At 47.3% G+C, this 26078-nt stretch overlaps 1 protein-coding gene across 2 annotated transcripts; it reads right to left on the bottom strand.

Annotated features, from left to right (window-relative positions):
• Positions 1-445: 445 nt before the first annotated feature.
• Positions 446-24274, bottom strand: ANKLE2 (ankyrin repeat and LEM domain containing 2). Of its 2 annotated transcripts, none has more exons than XM_055321907.1 (13): positions 24072-24274; positions 18779-19255; positions 15238-15444; positions 13887-14080; positions 13617-13805; positions 10997-11119; positions 9045-9111; positions 7471-7643; positions 5648-5754; positions 4553-4737; positions 3477-4122; positions 2739-2870; positions 446-2324 (listed from the first exon to the last, which is right to left on the bottom strand). In XM_055321907.1, exons 1-13 carry the CDS (start codon positions 24250-24252, stop codon positions 2123-2125), a joined length of 2883 nt encoding a protein of 960 aa, XP_055177882.1. In that variant the 5' UTR covers positions 24253-24274; the 3' UTR covers positions 446-2122. The 2 variants fall into 2 exon arrangements, with proteins under 2 accessions (XP_055177882.1, XP_055177883.1); XM_055321908.1 differs by lacking the exon at positions 24072-24274 and adding an exon at positions 23228-23310.
• Positions 24275-26078: the final 1804 nt, after the last annotated feature.

The raw sequence follows: 26078 nt of genomic DNA on the forward strand, positions 1-26078 counted from the left end.
ACAGATCTCACCCAGGACACTCCCAAGAGGGCTGCAAACCAACACTTGCTCCGTGCGGTGGGCACTCGTTCTAGAACACCTTGCCAGTGGCTGTGCCTAGGCAATGACCAGGGGACTTGCCCATATCCCTTGTACTGCGGCCGGAGCCACAGAACCACCCCATCGGGGCAGAAGGGTTCCCATCATCTCTTTTGACGTGAATTAGTTACATGTCAGTTGTCAACATAATGAGAAAGGGTTGCTCATTTCCAAAGGCAATTAGGAATTTTGTGCTAGCTTAACTGAAAGTTAAAAGTTTTTCACAACCATGTTAAGAACAAAAGGGGCCAGAAAACAGCAAATTCACCACTATCAGGTTAACACACTGTTTCATCACAACATTACTTAAGATTTTAATAAAACAGCACCTGTGAGAGTCTTTCTGAAAGCTAAGAATTTCCACCACGAGGTTTTATTCATTTATTCCATTAAGTAGCTTAAAAAAAGAATGCAAAATCACCTTAAGACACATGATGATGCATTCGCTGGGGCCAGAACCACCTTATAGCAACAAACAGGTGAAGACCACCTATAACTTCAGAAAACAAGAACTGAGTCTGCAAAACTCAGAACACTTTTAATTTCCATTGGAATATTTACAACAACATATGGAAGAGAATTTTACAGAAAGCAGACCATTGCTGTGAATGTACTATCTGTATTCTAATTCCTTTTGAGAGCAAAGATGACTTTTATGAATGCCATTGGCTTTTAGAATAGAATGTATTTTTCTGTGTTATATCTAGATCATTCCACAAATGAAAACACCCTGTGTAACAACCATTCAAATTTTAAAGTCTAAATCTTGGTTCCAATATTACTGACTTGTCTCTTGTTAGCACATGAAATACATTTTTAACACAAGTTCCAATTCAGAATTTTTGTAAACAAAAACAAAAATCTCATGCCTACTTAGTATCACTGTATATTCACAAAAACCAAGTTTCAGGAAAATAAAAAATGATTTACAAAAGGCACTGAATTTAGCAAAAATTGGTAGAGCTTTCCATTTTGGATCAAACACTGGAAATGTTCACAGAGCACCACCAGTGTGTGAGCAGTCACGTACACCCAAGAGAAGTCAGCTCTCAACTCGGGTATGTGGGTGTCAATCGTGGCAGTAGTTCTAAGGTGACCCCCATGCTCCAGGCAGACCGCCCAGAAGGTCATGGACAAAGGGAAGCTAAAATAAATGTAGTAAGGTAAATGATCAGGGCTCAAAGATAAACTGCTATTTTCTGTACTAAAGCGCAATACCCTTTTATAAAGAAAACCCAATGGAAGTAAATTTGGAAATATGCAATACATTTCAAAACTAGAGAACTTAAAGGTCATTTTATTGGCACTACCTCAGCAACTAAACAAAGTAACTGGAACTGCAGGTCCCTCAGGGCTGCTGGCCTCTCAAGTGCTGCGGGACTACTCCCAGGACTCCCAGGACTCCCACGGACTGGAGGATTGACTCCCAGAGAAAAGCTAGTTTTATCTTCAGGTCACTAGCTTAAATGTTTATAACGACCGTAACTATAAATGCTGCAAGTATAAGTCAACTTCGAGGTTCGCTGACTCCTGAGCATCCACCTTGTCAATGGGTCTAACCCACTGGGACCAAATGGCAAAACAAAGATTTTCTATCAGGAACTAAGAAGTCAGAGATCCTTCCCAGAAAAATGAATGAAAGAATGAATTTTGGCACAAAATTCATCTTTGTTGTAAGAACGGAATTGAAGTGAGCACAACTCCGGGCAGCCCCAGCTCCGGCATTCGCCCGGGCTTCTGGCACACACAGAACGGGAATGGCGCCTTACACTTGCAAATGCAAACTTAAGTCCACATTGTTATACATTGACAGTTTCCAGAAAATCTGTATCTGGATTTGCTTCCATCAACTTCTCCCAAAACATCAGAAAACTAAATTTTATACAAAACACTAGCATTTTCTAAAAATCTTTTACTCTCAAAATGAGGACTAATAAATTAATCAGAATATATTCTTTTTGGTAGAATTTCAGCAATAAACACATTGCCCTTTTTTCTCTAAAAACAAAGAGTAAAATGAGATGCCCAGCAGCTTACACCCACCCTATAAGGCTGTGAGCTGGGCCAGGCGCGCCATCCTGCGGAGGTGGCTCCCACTTGCGGGGCTATAGCGCCCAGCGTTGCCCAGGCCCGGGGAGTGTGTGGGCCCGGGCTTCCCGGGGCTTCTCCCTGGGCTGCAGCTGTGGGGGCAGCCAAGGTCCGGCTGCTGAGACTCCAGCTTCCCTTTCAGCGCAGGACTTGGCCAACTGAGGAAACCAAGAAAGGTCTGTCAGCACAGATGGTGATGTGGGCCCTGCACCCAAGCCCTGGGGGACCACAGGGCTCCAGTAGAGGTACTGCAACCTCAGAACCACAGGATCTGAAGTCACAGAACACACGACTTCCCGGGAGTCCCACGTGGCTCTGACCAGGAGTCCCTACCCTTCCATCCTAAATTTCCACCTTATCACCTCCTGCTTTCCACCCAAGTGCACACCTCCTGTGTGTGTGGGACGCTGCCAACTATGGCCCTATCAGGATGCTGCACGTAAGCCTGGCTAACCAGTCTGCCGGTGTTCCAGATGAACAACTATGTGAACATATGCGAACTGCGATTGGACCGTTCTGGAAGCGAGCTACCAACAACCCTGTGTTACAGGTTATTCTGCAGGCCCACTGACCTCTGTCTGTCAGAGGGGGAGTAGCACAGGACGGCACTCTTCCATCTGTGTACGGCTGGGTACTGCTGAGGGTCCACGCTGGCATACTCCAGAGCTGCCAGAACATCCCGATCCAGTTTTGATGGCTCCTCTCTACAAGGCAGGAAAAAAAGGAAAGAAAAACCAGAAACACCTGTGATTAAAAAGACTTCCAACACCAGCACTCAAGAGTCCTGCACAGGAGCAGAACGGCAACTGCTGGCCCATCTCTGCCACCACAGGCACCAGCTGTCTGGGCTGATGTGGATTGTGGATGGACAAAGGCCACAGGGGCAGACAGGCCACACTGTCCCACGGGGGAGTGGTGGACCCCTCCACTGCGAACATGCGATTCTGAGCACCCCCAGGGTCAATGACCACAAGACTGACCCAAAAGGCCTGTCCCCTGGGAAGATGGTCTTTCTTCCTAAAACACACCAAGTTCTTGGCCTAGTCCTTCTGGGGGTGACTACTTCCCCAGGGAGTACAGCAAGATGTGAACCTGCACTGAAAAGAACACACCTCCCACCAACTTGGACAATCATAACATGGCACCCGGGGCTACAAAGTCATGAAAGAGATGGGAGCCAGAAAACTACATGCAACCACGTTGTGGGTAGAGAAAAGGTTTCCGAAAACTAGGACAGTGCCACGTGTGCTCACATCCGCTTCCACATCCACCCCCACAGCCTCACCCATGTGCACACGCCCCATTCATACCCAAAAAGGAAGAGCCTCTGGACAGGCTCCTTTGTGGTGGGGACCCCTGAGGGCTCTGAGGACACGGAACCACTCTGCTGAGCCTTGTGCACAGGACCATCAGGACCCAGACGTATTTTAGCTATTTTGGCTGACATTTCACTTTCTTTCCTGCTTTGGTTATTTCTAAGTGTGTCAACAGCAGGCGGCTCTAACAAGTCACTCTCGACTACATCCATTCTTGATGTCAAGCTCTTCCTGTCTCTACTTTTTGTAATTTTATTTGGTGTCTTAGAAAAGTTACTTCCTAGATCTTCCAAATTCAGTTTATCAAGGTCAACCGTCAAGCCTGAGACTGATGAGAGGAGAGCTTCCTCTGTGCTCGGGGCCTCTGGCCGCTTCCTGCCCAAGGTCCTGCCGCTGCTCAGGGGGCTAAAGAATCCATTCTTGCTGCTATGGGGACTGGTCAGGGTGGAGGCTTCTATAAGGTTGGTCTTCTGCTCCAAGGGAAGGATGTCACACTTCGAGTCCCCAAAAGTGCTAATTGTGGGCTGGGTGTTATTTCGAGCCATGTTCTGCCGATTTTTAATCTCTTCCAAACTCAAGTCATCATCTTCATCAAGAAATGCTCTCACAGAGATCGAATTGCTGCACTTCCGAGCATGGCCTACAGGGGAGAGAGAGCAGTTCTTCAGAGAGGTGTGTGACAAGAGTCCACAAGGGATCACGCGGTGCAGCTGCAAATCCCCAGAACCAGCCACAAACCACACTCTTTCAGAGCCACGTCCTCAGGCCCCCAGACAGAAGCCTGCACTGCCCCTTAAGAAAAGCCATGCAGGTCCCTGCACATAGAAAAAGCAGCATCCGGGCCCCGCGCAACGCCTTCACAGGCCGGAGAATGAGAAGGAAGCCAAGGTCAAAGGCAGGTGCACGTGGGACGTGACAGTGGCTGGCACCTCCCATCAAACTTGCTACGACACCAGTGGGCTGAGAACAGGAGAAGGCACGTATGTGCTCATTCACATGGACGCAGTTGGTCCACGGCCACAGGACAGGGTCCGAGTTCCAAGAACCTACAGATGTCTGAATGTCCTTACCAAAGGGGTTCTCCTGATGAGAGGCTTCATTTTCTCCTGAGTCCTGTTGGGCCTTTTTGCCTGCTTCCTGGTGAGTGAGATATTCTTCTAGTTTTTGCAGACCCTCCTGGGAAGACAGATCAACAAAACAACCCAGAAAGTCCCAGTACTCGACCCAGGGATACCCCAGCTCATGAGCCAGCTCCCTGCAAGAGTAAGTACAATCCATCAGTTAGAAAACCGGTTGTAAAAAAAAAAACAAAAAACAAAAAACAAAAACAAAAAAAAACCTCACAGATGTGACTGCTCAGAAAACAGCCACTTTATGCCAAACAATGCCTGTAATCTTGGTTAGGATTTTTATTATAAATTTGGGGCTCTGATAGTACTCTGCATTTCTCAAGCAGGACAAGGTTGAGCACGGTTTCTCTCCTGGACTGTCACTGAATGCAGTGCAGCTGTGGAGAGAGAAGGGGTCCCTGACCACCCACCCCACTCTCACAAGCCAGAGGGGCAACAAATCAGACACGAAATCCCATAACAGACCAGCCTTGTTTCCATATAACAACTGTATAAAGTTGGAGAGGATTCTGGTTTTCCTAAGGCACATAAAAATTTGGAAATCTTTATCAAGTTCAAGCTGTAAACTTGAAACTGTTTGAGAAAAAAATTCTAAAACAATCAATGTAGCTTTGATTTCACTGTAACTTAGCTTTTTGACTAAAAACACTTTGTTTTTGGAAAAAACACTTTTCAGGGACTTTTTACTAACAGCTTCTAGCCACATCTGCCTCTTGAGTTTTATTTCCTGCCAAGGAGACACCCAGCATATGGCCCCTCATACAGAACACTGCCACACCCTGGACATGCTTCCCATTAGTCTCTGCCAGAGGGACCGCTGTGGTGGACCCTGTGCTACACAGTGTGTGCAACATTCACAGGAAGCAAACCTCGACGAATAAACTTCACATACTCCCCGCTTCACCGTGAACACTTCCCAGAACGATCATTTTGCAGCTGTAACTGGTTTCCGTCCTCAACCAACATATAAGTGCACAGTATACAAAACGACACTGCCACTTGGCTCCTGTTCCTTTGTACAAAGCCAGTCAGTACCTTCCCACCCTCTCAATGCCTCTTTCTGGATCCGTCTTCCTGACATTGTGAAAGAAGCCTGCTTTCTCTCGAGGTGGTGTTTTCCAGAGCCTGCGAAAATCTTCTGCCTGAGGAGAAAACGTACCAAGCTATGCAATGTACCCGTCACAGGTAAATGCAGAGACCCATCAGCATCACAGACCCAGCTGAGTACCTCCCAGCATCCCTCTTCCTCCTCATGTGCCCTCCTGCATGGCAGTTAGACCAATAAACAACCAGTGCCTCATTATGACAGCAGCACAAAGGGGCTCGCTCTGGCAAAGATCCCTTCCAGTGGCCCACGCTGGGCTGTGAGGCTCCAAGCTGCCCCTCAGGCTCCCAAAGATGAAGCCTCACCCTGAGGTAGACCCTGCAGAGCTGCCTCACCAAGGGGCTCAAGTCACTTTCCCATCACATAAGAGGAAAATGCACGTCTATGTTTTTAAGTCACTTTTTTTTTTTTTTTTTTTTTTTAAGATTTTATTTGTTTAGAGGCACCTGGGTGGCTCACCAGTTGAGCATCTGCCTTTGGCTCAGGGCATGATCCCGGGGTCCTGGGATCGAGTCCCATACCAGGCTCCCCACAGGGAGCCTGCTTCCCCCTCTGCCTGTGTCTGCCCCTCTCTCTGTGTCTCTCATGAATAAATAAATAAAATCTTTTAAGAATCTCCCTGCAGGGAGCCTGGATGCTCAACTGCTGAGTCACTCAGGTGCCCTTAAGTCACTCTTATTAGAATTTTGTTTTATGCAACCTACTCTAACCATAACTCGTAACACCTGTTTTTGCAGACACTTCTATAATTGCAGGTAACTAATTACTTAAAATTATTAACATCGTGGTATCTGGGTGGCTCAGTCAGTTAAGCATCCGATGCTTGGTTCTGGTTCAGGTCGTGATCTCAGGATCTTGGGATCAAGCCCCGTGTAGGGCTCCCTTGCTGAGAGGGGAAATTTCCCTGAGATTCTCTCTCCCTCTACCCCTCCCTGCTGCTCTCTCTCTCTCTCAAATAATTTTTTTAAGACTTTTATTTATTTATGAGAAACAGAGAGAGAGAGAGAGAGAGAGAGTCAGAGACACAGGCAGAGGAGAAGCAGACTCCATTCAGGGAGCCTGATGTAGGACTTGATTCTGGAAACCCAGGATCACACCCTGGGCCTAAGGCAGGCGCTAAACTGTTGAGCCACCTAGGCATCCCTGAATAAGTCTTTAAAAAATAAAATAATTATCATTTTTAAATTTCATTAAAATAGAAGGTTTCATGTTTCGTTTTTAAAGATTTTAAGTACTCTCCACAGCCAACGTGGGCTCGAACTATAACCTTGACATCAAGAGTCACATGCTCCAACCAAGCCAGCCTGGCACCCTTTTAAAATCTTTAACAAGAAAGATAACAGTGTACGAAATACCTCTGCCCCGAAGGTGAACTTCACAGTTTGTAAATGGAAATTTCCTACTGACAATAAACAACCAAGAATATGGAATGGACAGCCCAGCTAGGCTGGCATGTACCATGAGAAGGGCCACTGATACGGACAGAAGAACCAGGTGATGATGATATTTAACCCAGGTAAACTTCGCTCCTCTGAAGTATGGGCTCACTACCATATTCACCCTGGCTAACCAGTGAGGAACAGGATCAAGACACTCTTGATTCTCTGGCAGGTGTTCTCAAACCTCGTCACCACCTCAATGGGATTCCACAAGTCCTGATCTCAAGACCAAACACAAAGCAAGCGCTGAAACATCCAGCACTTCTGGTGGGGACAGCCAGGAACTGGTTCCAGAAGCTTCTACAGGAGCTCACCTTGGACGGGCTCAGGGGCCCTGCAAAGGCTCTCAAGGTCAGAACAGGGTCTCTGGGGTCACCTCCACTGTGGCCGATGTGAGAGTTCTCAGTCGTCTGGTCTGAAGACCACAACTCCCCAATCACCGGAGACGATGTGTCCTCAGCTCTCAGAAGTGGCACATAGTAGTGGCCTGGAAAGAGGAGATACCCTGGTTAAGGCATCTCCTTGGGTGGGTCCTCACATCAGTGGCATCTGGTAAACAACCCAAGAAACACCAGGGGCTTTGCAAGGGATCCAATGATAAAAAAGCTCTGGAGCTAGAGGACCTAGGTGAGAGGCCAGTTTCTGTCAGACCACGTTCTTCCTCTGCGGGGAAAATAAAAAGGAAGGAAGAGGAACAGCAAACACCCCTCCGTACCCCCAGGTACTAAAAAGACTGAGGCAGGACCTGTATGAACAAGATTAGCATAAAAGTAGGAGCCTGAGAATGGTTAAAAAGAAGTTGTATTTTAATCTCTTTTAACCTTCCTGATCTGTGGAACAATATTCTATCACTGAACACACAATTCAAACGATCTGGCATCACAGGACACTCTGATGTGAAATCTGGACAAAGAATGATAGAGTGTGGTGATGTCACCTGGGAGAGTGGAGCAGGAAAGGGTCAGGACACCACATGCAGATGGATAGTTGTGGCTTTCATGTGCCAGCCACACAAAACTTTATTTACGAAGAGTAGCGGCAGGCTAGGCAAGCATCTGCTGACCCTTGCTTTAAATGGAAGGAACAGAAACTAAGAGACAAGGAGAGACAGCAAATGGGGCCAGGTCAAAGAGCTTCGAGCTTCAAGTATCTGCTGTCATGTCACATAGCAAATGGGGCCACCAGACTTCTAGCTGCAGATGGCGGGAAAGATGCCTCTGCCACCACCTTCCAAACACACTGGAAACAGCCGAGAGGAAGACAACAGGAAAAGTTCCTTTCTGAAACCAGCCACTTCCATGCTCCCTGAAGCTTCTGACCACAAAGTAGGGCCCAGAAGGCAGGGGTGAGCCCCCATAGACCTGATCAGGAAGGGCTGCCCCCACAGGTCACAGGCTCCCTGGGCAGCCAACAGGTCAAAAGTCAGCCTAGAGTGCTGAGATCCAGGGCCTATGAGGCTGCAGGAAGGAGCTGCCCAGGGAGCCAGGAGAAACAAGCCCTGGTGCAGAGGGCAGCACATGGAAGGGCTGACAGGGATCTGAGAAGCCAACCAAGTGCCAGATCAAAGAGCTCCAGGCAGAGAGCCCCTCCCACTCTCCGCTCTGCTAACTTGCAGGCTGTGCTTGGGCACCTGCTACATGGGACACCTGCAGAGATTACAGGGTGACACCATGAGGAACAGTCAAATGACAGACGACTTGTGGTCTCCCAGAGAAGTTCAAGGCTTCAAATGAGGCATTATAAGACAACAGGTGGCATGTGAGCTGCGGGTTCAGGAAGCAGACCACCCCAAGGTCTGTCACCCTGAGATGTCACCCTGCTTCAGCGAGCAGTCCAGGGCCTTCCCCACTGGTGGTCCTTACATTCCAAGCGCTATGCCCCAACTTACCCTTTAAGTACTCTCTAATCTGCTCCTTCAGTTCCGAAGACTTATTTTTGCTTCTTTCACAGATGACCTGTTTTTAAAAAAACAGTATGTGAACAGTCTAAATCTTAATTTGTCACATTTTATCATTAAAATGATTTTACAAAAACAAAATTTAAAGTTAACAATACAAGGACAATGTCCTAATATTGAAAATTTCATAAAGCCCACAATCAAAGCACATGTGTTTAACAGTATAATCTTTCTTCCAAAATGTTCTGTAAAAGCTGAAGGGGTCAGGACGAGGAGGACAAACTCTGTGAGTGAATTTTATGATCTTTCTTCATACTACCCTCCAGGTTCTAGTTTTCCACATCAGTCAGGCAGGAATAGGCAGACACACGTATAACTTTCAGCTCCATGAACTCCAATGCCCGGGGGCCTGTCTACTGCTGTTGTTTGGCTGGATTAAAACAGAATTCCTATTTAGTGTGGAACACAAGTGTTTTATTCTTGCTACTACAGGAATCAACTTTCTCCCTTAGAGAATTATAGTGACAAGAACATTTTCACTAGAATAAAAAACCAATAACCTTCAAATAAGAAACCACAAAATTACCATCTCTGGCTAGCCTGTAAGAGAAATCAACTACATTGTACCCTGTAAGTAGTGTTTCTATTTTTTTGTGAGGTATAGCAAGTGATTTAAGAATACTAGTTACCGGGATCCCTGGGTGGCGCAGCAGTTTGGCGCCTGCCTTTGGCCCAGGGCGCGATCCTGGAGATGCAGGATCGAATCCCATGTCGGGCTCCTGGTGCATGGAGCCTGCTTCTCCCTCTGCCTATGTCTCTGCCTCTCTCTCTCTCTCTGGGACTATCATAAACAAATAAAAATTAAAAAAAAAAAAAAGAATACTAGTTACCAAATACCATTTTACAGTGAAAAATATACATACCTATCACACAAAAAAGTTGAGTGTGACTCATGAAAAACAATGATAATTTCTGAGATGTAGAATAGGGAATTTTATTTTTGTTTATGAGTATTCTAAAGTTTCTATAGAAAATGGGCACTATTTATATAACCAAAGCAACTATAAAAGCAGCATTCACCATCAGATTAGAATCCTTACAGATTCCACTTCAAAGGGCTGGCTGGTTCAGATCAGCTGACCAACAACAGCTCCAATGCACAGGACAAATCACCGATCTTTCAATTCTTGTCAGATCGACCCCCCCCCCCACCTCACAAGTACAGACGCACCTCTGCCCTCTCTAACGCACATTTTGCTCCACTGCCAGCATTAGTCCTGACAAGAGTCGTATGGGTCAGGTGAGAATACCCGGGAGAGACTTAGGGCTGTGCCTGGCACATAATGAGCTAAAAACATGTTAGCTGCTTTCAGCCCCATCATCACCACCACCATAATCCTTATCACTACCCACCACCATCCTCACCATCACCACCATCCTCACCACCATCTTCATCACCACCACCATCCTCGTCATCCTTACCACCATTCTTCATCATCATCATCACCACCACCCACCACCACCTCCAGCACCACCACAACTACCTTCACCATCACTACCACCACCACCTTCATCATCACTACCACTACCCCCTCCTCCATCACCATTGCCTCCTCCATTCTCCAGTTCCCTGGTCAACTGAGGTAATGCATAAGCAGAACTTGATAAAAACTGTGAGATGATGAGAACAAATGACCATCGGTTTCAGGACGATAAAATAAGCAAACATGGGCAGTTCATTATTCTGAATCAGTTCCTGATGCTACTGATGCATCTTCTTCATGGTATACCTTACTTAGTAATCATGGTTCTTTGGTGTGCTCGTGAGGCAAACATGTTCACAGGGTCAGTGACTGACTTCACAGTAGCTGTCATCAATACTGTGATTTCACAAGTTTTCATGTCTAACAGTATACAGTAACAGTATTTTAATAGATACTTACATCTTCGGGAGTTTTATCATACTTATTCCTTGGGTTTTTTACAATCAACGGGTGTGAAGAAAGCACGTTGACCACATCTGCATTCCCAAACTTACAAGCAAAATGCAGTGGCGTGTCATAGCCCTGAGAGAGGTGCAGTGGAAGAATACTTATCTTTAATTATGTTTGTTTCAAAAGCTTGCTTTAAGATAAAAATATAAGTAACAGAACAAAAACCCTCAAAAACAAAAGACCATAAAAAGACATTATTTTAACAACTGAGAAATATTGGCATGTTAAGCGCATACTCACTTTAAGCCTGGACTTGAGGTTAGCCCAGCACCCTAGTAACTGTTGCCCAGTGCCTGGGTGCCCAGGTTCAGAAGGAGCTAACAAATGAGCTACGGCAAAGTACACTCTTTATGACCATGTCACCATTTCATATAACTTCCCACATGAACCTAAAAAAGTCTGGGCAATTGCCTACAGCAGCATTCTCTGACCATATCCTGCCCTTTTGTCCAGACTGGCAAAACTTCTCAACTGAGGTTCAGAAAGTGAACAGTTTAGGCCTTGCAGACCACCCAGTCTCTGCCATAACCACCCTGCTATGTATGTCTCTGCAGCCATGGATGATCCACAAAGAACGAGCAGGGGGTGCCTGGGTGGCTCAGTCAGTTATGTATCTGCCTTGGGTTCAGGCCACAGTCTCAGGGTCCTGGGATTGAACCTCATGTGGGGTATCCCTGCTCAGCAGGCAGTCTGCTTCTCCACCTCCCTCTGCCTTCCCCCCCGCCCCCGCAACTTGTGCTTTCCCGCATTCTCTTTCTCTCTCAAATAAATAAATAAATAAATAAAATCATTATGAAAAAAAAAGAGGGGGACTGTTGTGTTCCAATAAAGCTTTATTTACAAAACCAGACTGTCCTTTGCAGGATCTGCTCTAGTGCATTGTCTAAATTAGGACTTTCTTGATTCATGTTCTACCTGAGACAACTCTACCTCTGTGGCCCAAGCTCTACTAAAAGCCTGATCTTCCCTGCCAGGCCTGCAGAGGTGGGAGGCTGACGGGGCTGCATGTGAGGGGCCAATGTTTTCACTTAGCACTCAAAACACCCAACCTCAAAGGGACCTCGACACTCTCACTTCCTTCTGGCCACTCCTTTCCTTCATACTACATAACATCCGTCCCTAACCTGCTCCAAGTTCTGCACACTTGACCGTAACCTCTGCCCTAACTCCTGCTGGGACAACAGGCTCTGGGTTCTTCCAACACTGCTGGCCAGCCTGGTCCGGCTTTTCACCATGCTGGTCTCTGCCGTGCTCTGGTACTTTCTCAAGAGTCCAAATATTTGTGGCCAACACTGTCATTGATTCCTTTTCTTAGTGAGTTATGGTCAAAGATGGCCTATAACATCTGATTTCAAGAACTTATTAAATGTTTCCTGTAGACATGCATATGCACATTTTTCTGAGAGTACTACAGAGACATTAATAAAAAACTGTGTATTTTCTGTAGGGCACACACTTCTCTGTTTTTTGTTTTTTTTTTTTTTTTAAGATTTATTCATGAGAGAGAGAGAGAGAGAGAGAGAGAGAGACAGGCAGGGGAAGAAGCAGGCTCCATGCAGGAAGCCCGGTGCAGGACTTGATCCCAGAACTCCAGGATCATGCCCTGAGCCAAAGGCAGACACTCAACCACCAAGCCACCCAGGCATCACTCTGTTATATTTTTCAAGTCACACTTCCTGAACGTACTAATCAAATTAGGAATCCTTCCTTAAGTCTATCTACTCTTAGTCTAACAGACACAACTCTAATTCTGCTCCTTCTGTCTTATTTTACACTTACTATTGCTTTCATATAATCATTGTTTTCTAAACTTTTACTTCCTTCTATAATTGTGCTAGCTTGGCCAAATTTATCTTTATTCTCCCTTCTCTCTCTTGTTAATTTAAAAGTTATCCTTGCTTTGCAATTCTGGAGTTCAATGTGTCATTTGACATGTATCATGAAATAGTAAGTCATGTCCCACTCCAACATGCTTCTGTTATTCCTTCTTGTGACAACCACAACTTTTCAAACTCCTAGACTTGCTCCGAGTTTACAATTCTTGGCTCTAAGCTATCACTAGGTTCTGCTTTATGTAAATAAGTAAAATTCAAAAAAAAATAATAAAATTAAGTAAAATTCTTCGGTTTTAAGAATTCTTACGTAAGCCTACGCATCATTAAAAACCAACCCTTTGAAATTTTTAACTCTGCAGGAAATATTCCTAATATTAAGTGGGAAAAAAAAGATACAGAATCCTAGAATAAAAGGCACCAAAACCCCTTTTTACTTTCTTCTCCCTTCAGGTTGTTACACTGGTTTATCTTCCCATCAAAGCCCAGCTCAGGCCTCTCTGGACAAAGGCTAGGAGGGACCTATCCTTGCACAAAGCTGAGAGCCATATGCATCCTGCCTAGTGAGGCAGAGCTCTCATGTGTGAATGGATCTTGTCATCCATCCCTTTCTAAGCTAGGTGAAGTCAATGAATGCACATCTCCTCTCCACATGCAGGGGGAGGCAGTTAATAATCACATATGAGAGACATAAGTCTTGTTTAGACTAGCTATGACTCTTCCTACAGGACACTCACCACTTTGTCTGGAGTGTTCAGGTACAGGTCAACGATGTAACAAATGCGCTGCTGCAGCATATTCGGGTCATCGTCTGGGTACATGAGCCGCATAAACTCAGGGTTTTCCAGAGTCTCCAGAGTCAGCTGGCAGATAGAAGCTTGATTCTCTTTGGCAGCAACATGCATAACATTGTACCTACATCCTTCCTGAAAGAAAACTACAGATTCTGAGCTTCATTTTTGTCAACCACAGTCTTTTGATGCTAACAATGCTGGAAGCAGGCTTACCTGCACGATGGTTGGATTGTCCCCTGAACCAATGAGATACCGGGGATTACTCCAGGTGAGATTGGAAAAGGTGTCGTCTTCTCCCTTCTCCACAGCTTTTCGAAGTTTGGCAGTGAGATCTTGAGTACGGGGGGTTTTGTAACTGTTGGCACGTTCTCTGTTTACAGTTTCTGACTCAGACAAGTACAAACCATCTGTCATTAGAAGATAGAATTTAAGAACATTTAACTTCACAAACATTTTCTCATCACCCACTGTGTGCTATATGAGGGCAACAAAAATCTTTCCCACAGAGCTTATATCCTAGTTGGGATTAACAAGTAAGCATCAATTAGCATATATAGCAGAAGGGCCTGTGTTCAAGCCAACAACATGGCACAAACATACCACTACGGCAAAAGTCCAAGAGCAAAAGGACCTCACTGGACTCTAGCTGCAAAAGGCTTCGTGAAGAGGGATGAGGGCACACCAGCAGCACCCGTACAAGAACTTCCACGAGCAGAGTTCCCATAAAGGCAGAGTGGAGCAGATGATTTTTTTTGTTGTTGTTTAATTACAACCACCTGGGGAAGTCTGAAAGCAATCTCTAGAGGAATATTTTCACAAACTGTAAAGAGGGAAACCTGTAACTGTTCAAAATCACTCTGATTCCTCCCTAAGAAACACCTATGCAGGGCCAAGTAAGGAAACAGAAAAGCAAGCAGATGAGGTTTTTGACTAAAGGCCTTATGTCCACAAGGAAAAGGTGCCTTCCCGGGAGCCCTAGTCAGCCAGGGAAACAGGACAGCTGTGAGCTCCTGGAGGGGACAAGACAGAGCTGGGCCAAAGTTAGACACTGCTAGGGTTCTGCACAGTGCTAAAAAGAGTTCTCAGAAGACCCTGCTCTGGAGCCAGAGTGAGTATGGCCAGATCTCTGACTGGACAGGTCCTACAGGTGAGCTCAACTTTTGCAGGATTATCCGGGTCAAAGCAGATGGCACAGTCCTACAAGTAAGTATAGGCAAGTCTCAGTGCCTAACAAAGCCCCTGACTCCCACGGGCATCAAGGAGAGAGGGAAACAAAGGGAGCAAAACAAAAGGGCCAACTGTGGCCCCTCTGCTGCTTCTCCTTGGCCTTGTCCAAGGAGGACAGGGCCTGGAGCCAATGCCTGGCCCACTGCCTCTATCCTCAGGGTCATCTCCAGACCAGGTGGCTGACCCATTATCCATGGCCTGGGCCTTAGCTCTCTACTTCCTAGCAAACTGAACTTCTCAAAGGAGAAAACCAATGACAATACATGGGGAAGAAAGCACGAAACACCTGGGGCCCACCTAATAGTAACACCAAGAAGTGAGCTGCTACATAATTTACCTTTCAGTCCACCACTGCTAATGAGTGGTGCTATTTTCACAGGAGAAAGTGGTAAAGAGGCTTTGTTTGGAGAAGGAAAATAATCACAAATTCCTCTAGCAAATTTCTCAGCATCTTCTCTAGTTGAAAAACCTTTAAATCGAGATCCTTTGATCATTTTGACAGCTTGCAATGCATCCTTTCTATCCTCATAAACATGAATCCTTTCTGCATGGAAAAAGTAATAGGAAAATTAGAGAGGAATAATCGGAGTCACTATCACAGAGTTCACACCTGAAGGCCCCGGGTTTCATAACAAACAACTGTTACTCAGTTTTTCTCTCATAGTTCAGATTTTTCCCTTAAGATTTGTTTCTAAAGATTTATTTATGTATGAGAGAGAGAGAGAGAGGGAGAAACGCAAGCAGGGAGAGGGGCACAGGACAAGGGAGAAGCAGATTCCCCAATGAGCAGTGAACCCAAGACAGGACTCAATCCCAGGACCCTGAGGATCATGACCTGAGCTGAAGGCAAACACTTAATTGACTGAGCCACCTAGGCATCCGTTAGACTTATTTTTTAAAATCAGCTCTACATGGGACTTGAGATCGAGTTGCCTACTCCACTGAATGAGCCAGCCAGGTGCCCCAATATTTCAGATTTTTAATCTTGAAGAAAAGGGGCCTTAGCTGGTCAAAAGAACACAATAAGCTTGATCATATGTATGGGCTTGGATATAAAGATGTGTATTCTGTACACATATGTAACATATCTAAGGATACTATTTATTTTTTTAAGATTTTATTTATTCATGAGAGACAGAGACACAGGCAGAGGGAGAAGCAGGCTCCTTGAGGGGAGCCCAATGCAGGACTCAATCCCCAGTCTGGGGATCACACCCTGAGCCAAAGGCAGACACTCAACCGCTGATCCACCCAGGCTCTGAGCTGCCAGGTAAGGAAGCTCCCTCACCCCCAACTCAATTCTGCCTAGATTGGCTCCTATGTTCCTTCACATCATAGATAGTCGCTTTGCATTGTGTTCTTGGTGCATGTCTGCCTCAGCAGGCAAAACCTGGGGAGACAGGCTGTGTAGGGGCTGTGCTTTTTTTTTTTTGACTTTTTTTTTTAAAGGTTTTATTTATTTATTCATGAGACACAGAGAGAGAGAGGCACAGACAGAAGGAGCAGCAGGCTCCATGCAGAGAGCCTGATGTGGGACTCGATCCCAGGACTTCGGGATCACTCCCTGAGCTGAAGGCAGACGCTTAACTGCTGAGCCACCCAGGCATCCCAAAAATGCATACCTTCTGACCCAACACTTCTACTTACCATTTTGTGAAAATAAAAATAAGGTACATTTTTATATAGAGATCTATGTTACTTTTAAATGAAAATATACCAAAAATAAAAATCTGAATTCAAATACATATATATAAATAAAACATAGGCGAGTCAGGAATAATGCACAAAAGCAGTTATAAAGTGGTTAATCCTAGTGACTTACGATTTGGATGTGGAGGAAGAAAGAAATTTAACTTTTACAATATTTGTTTTTATAAAAAGCAACTTTTAGGGGGATCCCTGGGTGGCTCAGTGGTTTAGTGCCACCTTCAGCCCAGGGCGTGATCCTGGAGTCCCGGGATTGAGTCCCCGTCGGGCTCCCTACATGGAGCCTGCTTCTCCCTCTGCCTGTGTCTCTGCCTCTCTCTCCTTCTCTGTGTGTATCTCATCAATAAATAAAATATTTAAAAATAATAATAATAAATAAAAAGCAACTTTTATAATAAAGATTAAAAATAAATAGAAATTGCATCATGACCATTTCCAGTGTCAACATTCTTTAAAAAATTCTTATGGTTGAATAATATTCCATTCTACTCATGGTACATAATATGTCTAACAAATCTCCTATTTTGGGGTACTCCCACAAACGGTATCACAATAATGATAGTCTATAATTTCTGACATTCTAATCAATATCAAGCTTTCATTAACTCTTTCCAGTGCTATCTACTTTAGTCTTCTTTAAAACTGCAATTCTAGGGGCACCTGGGTGGCTCAGTCAGTTAAGCATCTGACTTCAGCTCAGGTCATGATCCTGGGGTCCTGGGACCAAGCCCCAGTTGGGCTTCCTGCTCAGCATGGAGCCTGCTTTTCTTTCTCCCTCTGTCCCTCCCTCTGTTCGTGCTCACTTATGCATGCTATCTTCCTCTCTCAAAGTCTTTTTTTTTTTAATTGCAAATCTTTGATGTTGAAAACTACTTATAACTGTACTAGCCATTTACATTAAAAGGTATTCAGATTATGCTGAAAAAAAAAAGGGAAAAATTTATCAGCAAATGGTAGCTAGTCAAAACCTATTTGTAAATGTAGCATGTCTCAAAGAATCCAATTTTCTTCATTTTTAAAAATTCACATATACAGGCAACCCTCTCGGGTCCCCCTCGCTCTTTGGGAGCTTTGTACTATGGCTCAATAAACTTCATTTTGCTGCCTATCAAATTAACTAAAATAAAATAAAAATTGTAGGGACACCTGGGTGACTCAGCCATTTAGCGCCTGCCTTCAGACCAGGGCATGATCCTGGAGTCCTGGGATCGAATCCCACATCGGGCTCCCTGCATAAAGGCTGCTTCTCCCTCTGCCTGTGTCTCTGTCTCTCTCTCTCTCTCTCTCTCTGTCTCTCATGAATAAATATAAAATCTTTACAAAATAAAATAAAATAAAAAATTTTTAAATGAAAATTCACATACACATTTACAAACAATTCAGCAGGGATCCCTGGGTGGCGCAGTGGTTTGGTGCCTGCCTTTGGCCCAGGGCGCGATCCTGGAGACCCGGGATCGAATCCCACGTCAGGCTCCCGGTGCATGGAGCCTGCTTCTCCCTCTGCCTGTGTCTCTGCCTCTCTCTCTCTGTGTGTGACTATCATAAATAAATTAAAAAAAAAAAAAAAAAAAAAACAATTCAGCAGAGTTCTACCTAAAAATGCTAACAGTGGGGCACCTTGGCAGCTCAGTGGTTGAGCATCTGCCTTTGGCCCAGGTCATGATACTGGGGTCCTGGAATTGAGTCCCACATCGGGCTCCCCACAGGGAACCTGTGTCTCCCTCTGCCTGTGTCTCTGCCCCTCTCTCTGGGTCTCTCATGAATAAATAAATTCTTTTAAAAAAAATGCTAACAGTGTCTCACTTGGTAAAATTATGGCGATTAAATTTTCTCTGTGGTTCAAGATTTTCAACATCACATTCCCCTGCTGTCCATCTACCATCTGTGTAAGAAACACCAGATGTGGGGCATCTGGATGGCTCAGTCAGTTGAGCATCTGCCTTTGGTTTGGGTCACTGATCTCAGGGTCCTGGGATGGTGCTCAGCAGGGGCCTCCCCACTCAGCAGGGAGTCTCCCCACTCAGCAGGGAGTCTGCTCCCCACATGGGTCTCCCCACTCAGCAGGGAGTCTGCTTCTCCTTCTTCTCCCCACTGATGCTCTCTCTCTCTCTCTCAAATAAATAAATAAAATCACTTAAAAAGAAAGAAATACCAGATGCTTGTTACATTACCATTTCTCGCTGGGATGTCCTCATATGCTGGGCACACCCCATAGTACAGAGGCTGCTCCACAGAGGCCCTCACCATGGCTTTGTGGCCACTGACCCCAGAGGTGGCACTGAAGGGCATGGAGCAGGTCTTAGATGCCATGACATCTTCTTCTGGAGGATTCAAGCCCACGCTATAACCAAAATCTCTGTCTTCAGACAAGCCAACCTGCTCAGCCTGGCTTCCTACAGTAGCAGACTTCAAAACCCTTTGTGCATCCTTGCTTAGAGTGGTGGCATCTGAGGTGTCAAGGCCAGGAGGATATGAAGGCAGTGTTCTTCCATGTTCTAATAAAGCCTGAGCCAATTTTTTCTCAAAAATGAACCTTGTGGTTGAGGTAATGGGTCCACATTTCAATCCGGCTTTCACAATTTCTTCTCTAAGGTCATCGGGATTCAGAAGTTTCAGTCGTGCCAAGATGGCATCCATTGTCATTTCACCTAGGCTCAAGAAAACAAAAATCAATCTGATGGCTAAAAGTACATCATCTCTCATTAAAAAACAAAACAAAACAGAAAAATATCCAGCAGTAGCAAAAAAGCTGGCTTCAGTTTCATTTCAATCCAGTTCCTCCTTATTTTTTGTAGTCTTTGAGCCCTCCATGAGAACTTTCTGAAGTTTCCTGTTTCAAAATTAATAAACTAAAAAAAAAAAAAATTAAGCAGTTTCTGGTTCATTTGGATAAGAATGTCAGAACCTGCTGCTATTACATGATATACTAACATTCCAAGAAGGTAAGCACCCTGGGGAAATAAGCAAGCTCATTTTCTCTAGAGTGTAAGTGGGGCAAACCCAAGGAAGGCAACTGAACAATATCCATCAGAAATCCAACTCCAGAAACAGACCCTACAAATATATTTGTACTTTATTCCATAAAAAAAGGGAAATTTATTTATGCAAAGATTTAACCAGAGGAGCCACAGAGATAGCTCTGGCAGTCACTCTGCTAATACTGGTAACAAGTAGCTCATGTTTAACGTTTTGGGAGGGTCTTTCCACGTGCCTAGCTCTAGTGTAAGTGCACTACACCGCTAAGTATTTAATGGTCATAATTCTTCTGTGTGGCAGGTATCATTACTGTTCACCCCCCACTTTACAGATCACAGAGACACTAAGTAACTTGTTCAGGTTACACAGCAGCCCAACAAGTGGATGTGAACTGAACAAGGGTTTTAATGGAGACCTTTGGAGAAAGAGCAGGTAAACCTATGGATTATAGGCTTAAGCATGGTCAGCAAGAATTGGGAAGAAGGTAAGAAATAACAGGGGTGGAAACAAGGGCTCAGATTAGAAAAACTGGAGGTCTTAAGGACAGATGGACCAGATGCCATGGGGAGGGGTTTGAGGTATTGCAGTCAGCCTAAGATAACAGCCAGATTTCCAGTCTAGTTGCTTATGAGTAACTTCACCTGAGATAGAGAATGCTAGAGAGAGAAAGATGGAGACCTAGGCACTGAGCATCAGAATCACGTTACTGCCACCAACTGGGCATTTCAGTTTTCAAGTCCAAGATTTACAAGTTCAGAGTGAATAACAGGTCTGGGAGTCATAAGCGCATAGATGGGTGATTTTAACACCAATAATACACCAGGTATAACAAGGAACAAATACAAAGAATTAAAAGAAGAAACAGAGAAACTTCTAGAAGGGATGAAAAAACAATTACACACGGTAATCAATAAAACCAAAGAGTAGAGTTTTAAAAGACGTATTTGCAAATGAAATGATGGGACATCCAAGATTAACTTTAAGTTACTCTAGGGGCACCCAAGTGGCTCAATTGGTTAAGTTTCTAAATCTTGATTTTGGCTCAGGTCATGATCTTGGGGTCATGAGATGGAGTCCTATGTAGGGCTCTGACCTCAGCAGCAGTCTGGTTGAGATTCTCTCTAAAACAAATAAATCAATCTTTAATTAAAAAAAAAAATACACACACACACGTATGTATTTTAAAGGTTTAACCAGAGGAGGTGTATGTATATGTGTGTGTGTGTATATATATCTATCAGGAGAGCTGGGGAAGGAGCAATGACAAATAAAATAAGATTCACAAAATATTAATACCTTTCATAGCCAGGCGATGACTACAAGCAAGGAATTCATTATATTACCCTATTTCTGCATATTTTTTTATTTTTACTTTTTTTTAAAAGTAAACTCCATACTCAGCATGGAGAGCTCAATGCAGCGCTTAAACTCATGATCTTGAGATCAAGACCTCGGCTGAAATTAAGAGTCAGAGCTCAACTGACTAAGCCACCCAGATGCCCCTGTGTATTGTCTTTCTAAGCTTTTAATGCCACCACCCCTTCCCAATTCCAAGATTTCAAAAATGGCTGTTACTTATTTGCAAAGAGGATATTATCCTTTTAAACAATGAATGTACTGCACAGTCCCAAAAACCTGCCAAAGATTTTGAAGGGGGGCAGCCTACTGATCACAGGATTCTACCCAGGGAGGGTACCTAAGTAGATTCCCTTTATACGTGGATATAAGAGCAACAGAGGTGACTCAGTGATAGGAAACTGATATGAAAAGCACAGGAGAGGTAAAAGCCACAAGCAAGGGGGAGGACGCCTGGGTGACTCAGTCGGTTGGGTGTCTGCCCTTGGCTCAGGTCCTGATCCTAGAGTCTGGGGATGGAGTCCCACATCGGGCTCCATGCTCAGTGGGTAGTCGGCTTCTCCCTCTGCCCCTCTCCCTGCTTGCGCTCTTTCAAATAACTAAAATCTTGGAAGAAAAAAAGCCACATGCAAGGGATTGGGACAAGTGGGGGCAGACACTGAATAAACAGAAGAATTGTATCCATTCCTACAAAAGTCTAGTTTTCCCATGTCGTTGCTCTAAAGCTATCTTTCTAACCTGAGCTAGTGTGAAGGGGGTTTTGTCCTTGTATCTAGTCAAACAGTAAGTAGAATAATTACATCACAGAACTAACTGTGTGAACTTGGACAAGTCATGCAAACTCTAAGCTTGTTTCCTCATCTGTAAGATGGATATAACAGCTCTACTTCTTAGGCTGCATTGAAAATTAGATAAAACAGGGCAGCCCTCGTGGCTCAGCGGTTTAGTGCTGTCTTCGGCCCAGGGCCTGATCCTGGAGACCCGGGATCGAGTACCAGGATCAAGTCCCACATCAGCTCCCTGCATGGAACCTGCTTCTCCCTCTGCCTGTGTCTCTGCCTCTCTCTCTCTCTCTGTCTCTCATGAATAAATAAATAAAATCTTAAAAAAAAAAAAAAAGAAGAAGAAAGAAAATTAGATAAAATAATACATGAGAAGTGTGTGCTGCTGTGTTTGACACTGACAAATTATCCCTAACTGTCAGTTCTGGTTACTAAGTTACCAAGTAACACAGGCTTATTAATCTTGCAGAACACATGATATGCTAGAAAGTCAATTTGAATAAAAATAATAATGGGTTTTATTTTATTTATTTATTCATGATAGTCACAAAGAGAGAGACAGAGAGGCGCAGAGACACAGGCAGACGGAGAAGCAGGCTCCATGCACTGGGAGCCCGACGTGGGATTCAATCCCGGGTCTCCAGGATCGTGCCCTGGGCCAAAGGCAGGCGTCAAACCGCTGCGCCACCCAGGGATCCCCTAAAAGTAAGTTTTCGTTTTTCTGGGTTAAATACTCAGGAAAGCAGTGCACAGTTACATTTTTTGAGCAACTGCCAGATTCATTTCAGAGAGGCTGAACCTTTAACCTTTCCACCAGAGACCCAGTAAATGAGAGAGACCCAGTTTCTCAGCATTTCTACCAACAATTTGTGGTATTTTTATTTTAACCACTTTAATGGGCACAACATCTCATTGTAAGTTTTTTTTTTTTTAAGATTTTATTTATTTATTCATGAGAGACAGAGAGAGAGAGAGAGAGAGAGAGAGAGAGAGAGAGGCAGAGACACAGGCAGAGGGAGAAGCAGGCCGGGAGCCTAACGTGGGACTCCTCCCAGGCCCGAGGATCACGCCCTGAGCCAAAGGCAGACGCCCAACTGCTGAGCCACCCAGGCGCCCCTGTAGGTTTAATTTGTATTTCACTCTTGGCTGGTGATGTTGAGCATCTCTTCATATACGCGTATTTGCGTAACATCTTTCTGTAAATTTTTTATGAGTCTAAAGTGACTCCAGAACAGAAAACTTAAAAAGGAAATGTTTAATTAAAAAAAAAAAGTCGGGGGGGGGGGATCCCTGGGTGGCGCAGCGGTTTGGCGCCTGCCTTTGGCCCAGGGCGCGATCCTGGAGACCCGGGATCGAATCCCACGTCGGGCTCCCGGTGCATGGAGCCTGCTTCTCCCTCTGCCTGTGTCTCTGCCTCTCTCTCTCTCTCTCTCTCTCTCTCTGTGACTATCATAAATAAATAAAAAATCAAAAAAAAAAAAAAAAAAAAGACACTCCGAACCTTACTCTCTTAGCTCCATGCTCTACTGGCCACACTCATCACTGGAGCTGTAGCATCTGGGGAACCGGCGCCTTGGTGCCCCGCAGTGACCTGGCACAGGGTGGACGGTGTCCCTGGACAAGTCATGCTACTGCCCCGGGGCGTCCGTCAGCCACAACTTTGTTAAGGGCCTGACAGAAGGTAAGGCCGTCAGGATGGGGGAGAGCTGGGCCGGGGGGAGCGGCCGCTGCGCCCACCGCGTGGTCTCGGCCGGAGCCGGGAGGCCGCGTCGCACCGTCTGGCTCCTGGGCCGCGAGGGCAGGCCAAGGGCAGCAGTGACCCCTACGGACCCTGTTAGCCCTGAGCCTGCCAGGCGGACCCAGCTGGACTCCTCGACTCTGCTCTCCGGGGACAGAATCTCCTCCTACCAGAGCACCTAAGGGCGGATCCTCTCTCCCTCCAGAAGGAAGTCGGACTTTCGCACAAAAGGGCAAAGTAAGCGTGACCGAGAAGGGTCCCGAGGGCGGGCGGCGGGCGGCGGGCGGCGGGCGGCCCAGTCCGTGCTGCACGGGACCCGGCGGCGGACGAGGCCGCGGGGCCCCCGGCGCCTCCGCCGCACACGGGCCCGGCGAACGGAGCTCCGGGCGTCCCCACGGCCTGTTGTTGGGGGCTCCAGGGGGGCTCCAGGGTCTCACGCGAGGCCGGGGAGGGAGAGGGCGGGGGGGAGGGGCGGGGGACGCGAGGATGGGGGAGGGGAGGGGAGGGGGCGAGGGCAGGGGGCGAGGGCAGGCCGGGCCCAGACCCAGCCCAGACCCAGGCCGGGCCCAGGCCAGCGAGCGGGGGCCGCGGGCCGCGGCGGACAGGCCTCACCTGGGGCCGAGGTCGTGGCCGCGCCAGCCAGCGGGGCTGAGGGCCCGCTCGGGGCCAGGCCCTGCGGCCGCTTCTCCAGCCGCCGCACCAGCCAGCGTACCGCGAAGAGCAGCACCGAGGCGCCCAGCAGCTCCCAGGCCAGGGCCGCCCACTCCGCCGCCGCCAGCCGCGGCCACAGCATCGCCGCCGCCCGGCCGCCGCCGCCGCCGCCGCCGCCGCCGAGGACCAGGCCCAGGACCCGCCCGCCTGAGGACCCCGCGGCCCGAGCTGCCCGCGCCGCTGCCTGACGGCGCCGTCCCGGCGGGGGGCGGCGGGGCGCGGCGGGCGCGGGCCCGAGGCTGCTCGTGCGGGAGGGCGGCTCGCGCCCGCGCCCGGCGGCCCGGCGAGGAGCGCGGCCCGGGCCCCAGTCCCCGGCGCCGACGGGCAGCGGAGCGCGTCGTCAGGCAGCGGCGCGGGCAGCTCGGGCCGCGGGGTCCTGGGCGGGCGGGTCCTGGGCCTGGTCCTCGGCGGCGGCGGCGGCGGCGGCGGGCGAAGCTCGGGAGGGACGAGGTCCTGGGGCAGGGCCCGGAGCGGGGCGCACGCGGCTGCCAGGACTCCCCGCACTGGACGCGGGTCTCAAGTATGGATTTTGTGTGCATTTAAAGAGGAAGGTGCCTTGCTGGGGTGGAGTCGCCGCTTCTTGTTTTTGGTTGCGAAGTGTCCTGAAAACAGCATCTGCCCCCAGCAGCAGTGCGGCCCTTTCGGGATTTTACCTGCTGGGTGCGCTCGCGGGGGGGGGGGGGATCCCAAGGGACCCCGAGACAGCGACCTGAGCCCGAACCAAAAACGGGCCCATCGACCCCTCCCCCGCACCTAGGCGCCTCGTGACCGTTTCACGGATGTGTGCGATGGTGGAGGAGACCCCCCGGCTGCGGCCACACTCCCTCCGGGTACCCCGCCTGCCCCCCCCCCCCGACTCCATCTTTGGGTGGTTACTGGATTGCCCGGGCTTCTTCCTTCCTTCCTTCCTTCCTTCCTTCCTTCCTTCCTTCCTTCCTTCCTTCCTTCCTTCCTTCCTTCCTTCCTCCCTCCCTCCCTCCCTCCTTCCCTCCCTTCCCTCCCTCCCCCCTCCCTCCCCTTCCCTCCCTTCCCTCCCTTCCCTCCCTTCCTTCCACCGGGAGCTCCCCTGCTCCCCTCCAGGCCACGGTTAACAGGTTAACACGGGCCAGAGGTTGCTGTGGAGCCCCCACAAGGTAGGGCCTAAGCAGTGTTACATCTGATCTGCCCCCGCAGTCATGAATTCGTCCTACTGATCACTCATCCCAGTGGTTCAGGGAGAGGGGCCTGGGGAGATTGTGAGCTCTGGTAGAGGCTGTGCCCACAGCCAGCCATCCCCCTGCCACTGTGGTGACAGAAGCCCCAGCCGTCACTGCACCTTTGCCTGCCCGCCCGCCTGCCCGCCTGCCCGCCTGCCTGCAAACCACACCCTGCGGCCCAGCGACTGTGTGGCAGCAACCGACAATGGCCTGTGGAGCTGGCAAGCTGCACCCTTGAGCGAGGGCACACAGCAAACCTCCCAAGGGCTCTCCAGTCCACGGGGGAAATGCAGACACGAAATCTGGGCCTGGAGCAGCAGTCCCAGGCCACAGGTGGAAATCACGGATTATGCCAGGAGATAGAAGGCGTTTTTGTTCTCAGCACCACGGAACTGCCCTGATTGCTCCTGTTTTTATGCTTGGGCTATTGATTATATGAAAGAGAAACTTCTCTCATGTAAGCTCCCGACCTTTGGGGCCTCTTCTCTTACAACAGATTCAACCAATATGTTGATCCTAGAGTTTTCTATGGATTCCAGCTAACAGTAGTGATCCTGCTATGGCTGGATCCTCCACACCACCGTCTAGTGTGGGCTACACTTCAAATAAGACTGGGATAATCATGGGGGAAAACCGTTCCAACCTTCAGAACCCAAGGCTGTTCCTCACCGCTATTTACCATTGAAGTACAAGTGGATTTCCAACGAAGGAA

Source organism: Nyctereutes procyonoides, unplaced genomic scaffold, assembly GCF_905146905.1.
Source record: "Nyctereutes procyonoides isolate TBG_1078 unplaced genomic scaffold, NYPRO_anot_genome, whole genome shotgun sequence".
In the NCBI taxonomy this organism is placed as follows: Eukaryota; Metazoa; Chordata; class Mammalia; order Carnivora; family Canidae; genus Nyctereutes; species Nyctereutes procyonoides.

Coding starts and splice junctions, on each gene's coding strand:
- ANKLE2 (XM_055321907.1), bottom strand. CDS start 24,252: ATGCTGTGGCCGCGGCTGGCGGCGGCGGAGTGGGCGGCCCTGGCCTGG. Junction 4,123..4,552: donor TCATCAGGAGAACCCCTTTG/GTAAGGACATTC, acceptor TCTCCCCTGTAG/GCCATGCTCGGAAGTGCAGC. Junction 2,325..2,738: donor TCCCCCTCTGACAGACAGAG/GTCAGTGGGCCT, acceptor TGGTTTCCTCAG/TTGGCCAAGTCCTGCGCTGA.